At 38.3% G+C, this 9,075-nt stretch overlaps 1 protein-coding gene across 1 annotated transcript; it reads right to left on the bottom strand.

Moving 5' to 3' along the window:
* Positions 1-356: 356 nt before the first annotated feature.
* On the bottom strand, positions 357-3,652 carry LOC140155944 (BTB/POZ domain-containing protein KCTD15-like). The gene has a single exon (XM_072178977.1). It carries the CDS (start codon positions 3,547-3,549, stop codon positions 2,851-2,853), a length of 699 nt encoding a protein of 232 aa, XP_072035078.1. The 5' UTR covers positions 3,550-3,652; the 3' UTR covers positions 357-2,850.
* Positions 3,653-9,075: the final 5,423 nt, after the last annotated feature.

Consider the following 9,075-nt stretch of genomic DNA (forward strand, 5'->3'; position numbering starts at 1 on the left):
TCTCGTGGCAACCACCTCATACAGGTCTGTCAAAGCAGCCAGCAGAGGCAACGAGAGATCACCATACCAGGCACCCGTACAACTCTTTCTGAGGGGGTGTTCTTCCCAGACTCTATCCGTTTGTGGAACTCCCTACCTCAGCAAGACAAAATGTATACTTTTAGCCTGCTTTTGAGTCCATGTCTATACTACATGGGGACATTCCAACTGTTGTGCAAGAAGATGAAGAAGAAGAAAATGATGAACAAAAAGAAAAGGAAGAGGAGGACGATGGTGACGATGACTAAGATGGAGTAGAAGACGACGAAGATGAAGAAGACAACCGTAAACTACACTTGAAATACCACACTCATGTGAAACAGCTTTCATAAAAATAATTCTTTATTGTCATAATGTCATTTTATGTTTCAATAACGATGTTGCATATTGCACACAAAATACATTTTATGCTCTCTTGATCGACCTAATATTGCACATTAAATATCTTTTCTGGATTTAATTCTACACACAATAACATACACACACAATTTGATCGACTAAGTGCCACTAATACCATCACACTATCTGCACTTAAAAGTAAACCTCATAAAATCTACTCCTGATCATGTCCAATGACATTATTAGATCCTACTCATATTACAACATGTACTGGAATAATGGAAGCATCATTGTTGAAGAAATCTAAATAAACACTAGAAAGGAGTAGAATACTGTATGGGTAACCATGGGGTGACATCTTTGGGCATTATTAATTCCCTTATCATTGGGAATGATTACAATGTAGTTAATTCAGTCACTCCAGAACTGAATAGAGGAAAAAATATATAATTAAACGAGGAAAATAATGAGGCTATGTGACAATGTGCAACATGAGAATCATTACCACTGTCACAGCCACCATGTATTTGGCGGGGCATTTGAGTAGGACCAGCCATAGCAGGGCAGATGCAGCATTTTATTCTAATGAACAAAGAATAACACTAAAAGATTGTTATTAATTTCACTATATTAATGACAGGAGATGTATACATCAAGCAGAACACCTTCACCGAAAACATGTTCTTCTGTAATGACCATCTTCCTTTAGAGTCAAGAAGCCCTGAAATGTAATTTATTTGCAGTGTACAATATTTTTAAATATTAAAGTTTTCAAGATGTTTCAATATGTTTAAGTTCAACCGTGAAAAAAATTAGAGAAAAATAAAAAGTAACAAAGAAATTATGAAAACAAAGGTGTGCTTGTGTTCAACTTTTGTTATGCGATATTTCGATGGTTATCCTTATCCACTCTTGACACCCCTGTCATCTTGCACTCATAAGTTGCTTCTAAGATATGGAGTTGATACTTAGCAAATGACTACAATAAGGATTAATAAATAATATCTGACAAAATAACATTGTTTTGTTGTGCCATTACAAAATGCAGTTCATTTTAAGCTTTTTATGGGACACCTTATGAGCAAAACAATATTGTAATAAGTAGAATATAAAGATTTAAAAATACAACAAAGTTACGTAATTACATTATGGATGGTATAATGTATTGCTGAACTTTAATTTTAAAAGTTTGTGGTAAACCACATTCTATGAATGAACTTGAAAGACATAAAGAGGAAACAAGAGAGAAGAACAATAATTGAAAGATTGGGCAACTCCTAGAAGCAGGTGGATCCTTCACATGTTGCCTGATCTCATCAAGCTGTGCATTAAGACAAGATATCATGTTACATGTCCCTGAGCACTGGTAAAGTGTACAAACAACAGTGGAACCTCATTAATACAAAATTTAAATTATTTAACATAAAAAAATAACAAAAAAACATTTTAAAGTTCTAGACATACCTTCAAACACAAACTAATTAAGATGCCCTAGCAATTTTATGTGTTTTAAAATGAGATTCCACTGAACATGCATGTACCTACAGGCATGACATATGCAAGCATGAATATAAGGATACAAAACAAGAATATGGATATTTCTCCCACAACTCTCTTCTTTTGTTAGAAACTGAGAAACAGCTGACCAAAACATTCTAAGTAAAATAAACAAAAAAAGACATAACTAGTAGGGCTGCAATATTGTTCATCCCTTCCAATGTGTTGCTTTGAGCATTGAACATGCATGCCATGTATTTATGGCACATTAATTAACCAAAGCTAACATTACCATACCTTATTATTAGAAACAAAACCATATGCAAATGGAATGTATTCAAAGTTACATCATTTTACTTTAGCTGAACAGATTCAAGCATAGCAAAATGAGGGGATGGGAAAAAATTGATTGTGATATTGATTGCAAATTACACAAACATTGTTGAGAGAATAAATTAATAAATTACCACATCTGTTGTAATACTCAGTAAACTGTCCTTGAATATATATATTAACTTACGGTACTAAAAATATAAATTAACCAATAAATAAAGAAGTGCGTAAATTTAGGAATGATAAGTTGAGAGGAAATATCTTGAAACAACATTTAGTTGATAAGATGACTCTGTATCAACTAACATTATTTCAACTAAACTGTCTAATGAACATGTACAATTGTGCTTATCCCAATGTCCAATTCTGTGTCTACAACTCTACATGTATATTTTATGTACAGTGTACATTGTACACACTACATATTATGTTTTGATGTACACACTTCAAACCTTTTGCTACATTTTGCAAAACAATATTCCCTACACTACACAATATTTCAGTTTATTCCCATAGCTACGGACACACTTGTTCTTGTTCTCTTTGTATTGTCCTCTATGGTCATGGACACGTGTACTAAAAATCTATTTGTACTGTACATTTTGTTTATTAAAAGTCTTCAAAGACATCAAGTCTAAAACTTTATAATGTAGTGGAAGAACCCGATGCTGACGTTGGTGGAGGTGGCTTCACCTCCCGGGTAAAAACCCATCTGTCCGTAGATCTCTCATCTCCCCCACTTGAAGATGTGCAATGTAATGTAAACCCAAGAGATGTGATTTCCCGGAACAGATTCACACGATTCACAGGCTTATCTCGTGGCAATATCAGTCCATACTCTTCCACCCTGTTTAATCGATTCTTAAAATTATGACTGTCTTTAAAAGTAGCTTTAACTGCCGGTATATGCTGTAATACATCTGAAGTAGAAAATATTATCCATTGTCCATATGCACACTCAAACTCCACTTCTAGGAATTCGTATTCAATGATCGCAGCAAGTTGTTGTTTTTGCTCTTCTTTAACAGCAATAACTTTTTCTTTTGCCTGTGTCACTGCATCAATGAACTCCTGTATCTGATAAAAGTCTGCTTCAGCTGCTAACATGTCTAATTCTTTAAAATCTTCTGGTAGAGTTAGGACGGAGCGTCGTAAGAAGTTCAGTACAAAACGAAATAGCGGCCCATCACCGTCAATAACATAATTGCCTTCGAGATCCCGTGTGGACTGAATACGACCACTGAACATAGCACCAAGCATAGAGTCTGGGTATCTGGTTAATGTCGACCGTGACGTCGTATAAATTCGACCTCCAACATTTAGGTTGATAACCTCATCCATACTGCATATGCACAATGAATGTGAAGCGAAATTGAAGCTGAAGTCATCAAATTTGAGGCAAAAATAAAGAAGCACACGGCCTGACAGCTGTTTCCCTACGTACTCGCCATTTTTATTTATATTAGCTGCACATACAGCACGGGAATTGCCTCGAAATACAGTTCTGTTGATGTAAAGTATTAGTACGTGAGGCTGACATTACTGAAAATGTTTGTCTAGTTGGAACATGGAGGTATACATCTGGTGGAATCTAATGGTCCCCTCGGTGAACTGGAGACCGTGAGCCTACTATTTTCCCGAGACCGCCAGGTCGAGGGAAAATAGTAGGCTCACGGTCTCTAGTTCACCGAGGGGACCAATAGATTCCACCAGATCCCGAATTTAGATTAGTAAATATTTGTTTTATATCCTTCATTAAGGCAAAGTAAAATAAAAAACATGTTTCACGTCCGGATTTTTGAAAAAAAGGAGGAAGAGGGTTTTTTTTATTTTTTATTTTTTATCGCAAAATCGGTGTGAATACCCATAAATTAGAGCTGTTTTAGCGTATACAATAATCATGAATAATACCTGGAAAAAGGAGGAGGCCTCTTTTTATTTCTTGTTCTGAGAGATAGGCCCCCTCTAACTATCACAAAACCTTATAAAAGGGTTTCTTGTATATTAGCAAGGCTATAGAAAGCATCTCTACTTCCTAGACATATTTTTTGAAAAGTTTATAACTGAATTTCAAAAAATAAAAAATAAATTGAAGAAACCTCAAAAAAGGAAGCGGGAGGGGACGTGAAACATGTTTATTTTTTTATTTGGCCTAATATATTCTTTGTTCATTAAACACAAGGCATAGGCCTAGGCATAAATGTAGGCTAGGCCTAGGCCTAGTCAAGGCTACGCTGGCCTTGCTTTGTTTTGATTGAATGCACAAAGCACGCACACAGTTGAGTGACTAAAGCTTACCGTGAAAACGACAATACCGCCGTGAAACGAGTAACCATGTTCTAAGGAGTGTTCAGAAATACTTTGGTGGGGGGGCTGGTAAAAGGAGGGGGGGGCCAAAAAGTTTTGGACCTTAAAAGAGGGGGGACCAAAAAGTTTTAGGTGGTAGGAAAGGGGGCCAAAAAGTTTTCCTCTTCAAAACCAAAATTTTCGGCGCTTCGCGCGCATTGACACCCTCTAGGCCTATATCACTTTTAACATGGGCAAAGTTTGGGCTTCGCTTCGCGCGCATTGACACCCTCTATATCACTTTTAACATGGGCAAAGTTTGGGCTTTCAGTGCTTTGGTTTGAAAAAATGATGGCACTTAGTGTACACATATCTATTAATTAATACAATATTAAAGATGATCAGCAACATGCAACATATATGGGTTGGTCTAAGAAATACTGACACTTTTTATCATAGAATTTTATATCTCGGTCTTCAAAGTAGGCTACAAATATGATTATGTACCAATCTGATCAAAATACAACTAAATCAAGAAAATATTGCAAGGAAATATTGCAAATAGGCCTACATTGGATTTCTTTGCACGTAAACTGCACACTTCAGTTTACTATTTCTCATTGCAAAATTATTTTGTACACAGGCCCATGGGTAGATTTACCATAGGGCAGAGTGGGCACAGGCCCAGGTGCCACGGTCTTTGGGGGCCAAAACTGATACCTGTGTAAATTTGCGTGACTACTCATATTTGACCATTTTAGCTTTTTGCATAAATTTAATAGTTCAAATTTTAACAATATTTGACCATTTAAGCTTCATTATGCCCAAATTTTTTGTGCAGTTCGCACGCATTTGTAGGCTACTATCATAATAGCCACGGATCAAAATTATGCTGATGTGCCTGTGAACCTCCAAATAAATCATCTATTCATTTATCCCTGTAAAATCAGATAAACACCCTGATTTGGGACAAATCTAAAAATGAAAATTTCCTTGTGCTTGTATTTCATGTGCAATTGTCCCATGCACCAGGAATGTTTCAAATGTTTCATTAATTGCCTCCCTGAATGACATGTGACCCAGATACCACACCACTGGAAACAACACTATATTAAGTATGTTTGTTATACGATAATGGGGGGGGGGTCAAAAGTTTTGTCTGTCAAAAGAGGGGGTCAAAAAAGTTTAGCGGTCCATCGAGGAGGGGGGGTCAAAAAAGTTTTCGAGCGAAAAATTTGAGGAAGACCAGCCCCCCCACCAAAGTATTTCTGAACACTCCCTAATCTTTGTTATTCATTTTCACCATCAATATAAGATATTGATCCTGATGTAATGACTCAGATTTATGCCATTAAACCGCCGTATTTTAGCTGCACTTCTGTGCTGCTTGTGTGCTTCGCAAGACAAAACGAATTGCTACACATTAATACCCCGGAACCGCCGCACCGGTACTGATATCCCGTGTATGTGGCGAGTTGCACTGACCACTAGGAACTGCGACGCGGTTATGAGGTCATACGCGCTCCGGGACGCGCTCAGATCGAGGGAGATAGTAAAACTATTTCCCCGGGGAGATAGTAGGCCTACTTTGAATAGTACCCCGTTCCAGGGCTGTCAACTTTTTGGAATTGCTTTGCGTGAGACAGAGGCTTACTGGGATTTGCCGACTCCAATGTTCATTTTGTATCTTGATTATTTGAGCCACGGCGTTCGAGAATGTGAAAAGCGGGGGGGGGGGGGGATTTTACTAATTTTCCAGCTTTTTGCGTGAGATTTACTACCTAGGCGTGAGATTTTACTACCTTGGCGTGAGACCGTGAAATAGTGACCCAATGCGTGAGACTCACGGCCAATGCGTGAGAGTTGACAGCCCTGCCCCGTTCCCTCCTCAATCGGCTTTTTAACAAGTTTGCAAAATAGCAAAACTATTTTTGGTCACATGATACTCGTTTAACCAATTAATGAACGAGAATATATTAATGAGGGATAGGCCTATAATCTCTACTAGGCCTACCTCCATGGTTGGAAGGGATTGCTTCCAGTGCACCTGAATGAAGTATTTTTGTTGAACCATGAAATGGAGCCTATATCAGTGTATGTTACTAGGTTACTAGCTAACTAACCTTTTGGTCTGAAAAAGAAATATCTTTAAATGCCACGAAGGTATGAACCTCCAAGTGGTGTCAATTGAAAGAGGAAGAAGCAAAGAATAGGCCTATAATAAAAATATTTCCCCACCCGGGGGTGCCACCCATCATAAGGGGCTGTGCAATAAGTATGAGCCCCCCCCCTGGGGAAATTTTTGAACGGCTCGCCAAAATCGCCCCCCCTCTCGGCCCGCCAAAATTTATTTCCCCCCCCCCCCCTTTATGCCAAATTTTTGGGATCCCAATTTGCAAACCTTAAATGGTCTAGATATGTGTTGCGAGCGCAGCGAGCAGAAAAATGTGCATATTAAAGCGTTTCCGTACTGTTTTCCTAAGCCTTTTAGAGCGTTTTATTTAAAGGGCGCCTCGTGAATGTGTGCCAAAAATCGCCCCCCCCTCGGCTGGCCAAAAATTGCTTTTCCCCCTCTCCTTTTGGCTGGCCAAATATTTCTTGCCCCCCAATTTTACCCTCCCTCAGGGCTCATAATTGTTGCACAGCCCCTAAGACCCGTGTCAATATTCATATGGGTCCTTTTCATATCTCGAAATGCCAAGAAGGTATGACCCCACCCCCTCCCCGAGTGGTGTCAAAAAATGGAAGAGAACAAAGTAAAGATCTGTAATAAAAATCATCAAGTAGGGTCTATGACCCTCGAGTGGTAATTGAATAATGTTATACCACGTACACATTAATGCAATACTGAGATATATGAGATGGGGGAATTATAAAATATAAATATCATGGTCAATATCAAGTTGATGTAAGGGGTTTTGCAAATGAAGCTATGAAAAGAACCACTCTCAAACCTGTTTTGGGCGGGAATTGGGTAGGATGAGCATCCTGCCAAAAACAGCTTTTGTTGTCATATGTTTTAATGGAAATCAGAATATTTTCAAGTTATGTCTGTCAAAACATGTTCTTTCGTCATTTTTAAGGTGGTCATTTAGCCTGTTCCAGAAAAAAATAAAATAAAAATAAATTTTATTTGAAACTCACAAGCTGTTCTTTTTTCTCCATGTTCTCCTCTGTTGCCATATCAGTACATTCAGGTATATTCCCCAGCAGCAGTAATTAACAATGTCACGATGTAAGGCTTCAACATAGTAGGCCTATAGCTGTGAATAAATGCCGTTGTGTCGCAACATAGACTATGGTCGCAACCACCTGCGATGTGTTCTTCGGGGTTTTACGCCCTCGCATAATTCACATCAAGTAGGCCCTATGTTAATTTCATCGCAGCTAGCTCAGTCTTGCAAGACCAGTACATCGCACCAGAATTGACTCGAATTATCATGAAGGTAATAGAATAATTGAAAGTAAGGTAATGGAAAATAAAATTGAATAGGCCTAATGTTATACCACGTACACCCTCAACAAAAATGTAAGAGATAATGGGATGGGGAATTCGAAAGAGAATAAATAAAACATATGACAACAGTAGAACCCGCAGATAGAATATCCTAATATGAGGAGAAGAGAAGAGAAGAGAAGAGAAGAGAAGAGAAGAGAAGAGAAGAGAAGAGAAGAGAAAGAAGAGAAGAGAAGAGAAGAGAAGAGAAGAGAAGAGAAGAGAAGAGAAGAGAAGAGAAGAGAAGAGAAGAGAAGAGAAGAGAAGAGAGAGAAGAGAAGAGAAGAGAAGAGAAGAGAAGAGAAGAGAAGAGAAGAGAAGAGAAGAGAAGAGAGAGAAGAGAAGAGACGAGACGAGACGAGAAGAGAAGAGAAGAGAAGAGAAGAGAAGAGAAGAGAAGAGAAAAGTATGAGAAGAGAAGAGACTGGAGAAGAGAAGAGACTGGAGAAGAGAAGGGAAGGGAAGAGACTGGAGAAGAAGAGAGAAGAAGGGATTGAACATGTTGCAAATTATGGCTACTATGTGCAGAAGCTGAGATATGATGGTACAGGTAGAACTTTGTGAATGGCCCTCTTAAAAAGAATTTTTACGGAAAATCTCAACTTAAACTGTCTTTCCACCATCAAATAACAGACAAACACTTATTAGATACAGTACTGCAAAGAAAGAATTATGAAGGGGATGAGCGTTGATCACCCTTTTGTAACACAGAAAAAAGAAAAACAAAACGAGAGACTATCATCACGCAAGCTAGACACATAAAACTTGCTCCAACTTCAAATGAAATTTTATTTGAAACTCACAAGCTGTTCTTTTTTCTCCATGTTCTCCTCTGTTGCCATATCAGTACATTCAGGTATATTCCCCAGCAGCAGTAATTAACAATGTCACGATGTAAGGCTTCAACATAGTATAGCTGTGAATAAATGCCGTTGTGTCGCAAGCACCTGCGATGTGTTCTTCGGGGTTTTACGCCCTCGCATAATTCACATCATGTATAGGCCCTATGTTAATTTCATCGCAGTCTTGCAAGACCAGTACACCGCACCAGAATTGACTCGAATTATCATGGAGGTACTAGAATA

Source organism: Amphiura filiformis, chromosome 6, assembly GCF_039555335.1.
Source record: "Amphiura filiformis chromosome 6, Afil_fr2py, whole genome shotgun sequence".
Taxonomy (NCBI): domain Eukaryota; kingdom Metazoa; phylum Echinodermata; class Ophiuroidea; order Amphilepidida; family Amphiuridae; genus Amphiura; species Amphiura filiformis.

What these genes read in the sequence shown, in the direction of transcription:
- LOC140155944 (XM_072178977.1), bottom strand. Translation starts at nt 3,549, where the DNA reads ATGGATGAGGTTATCAACCTAAATGTTGGAGGTCGAATTTATACGACG.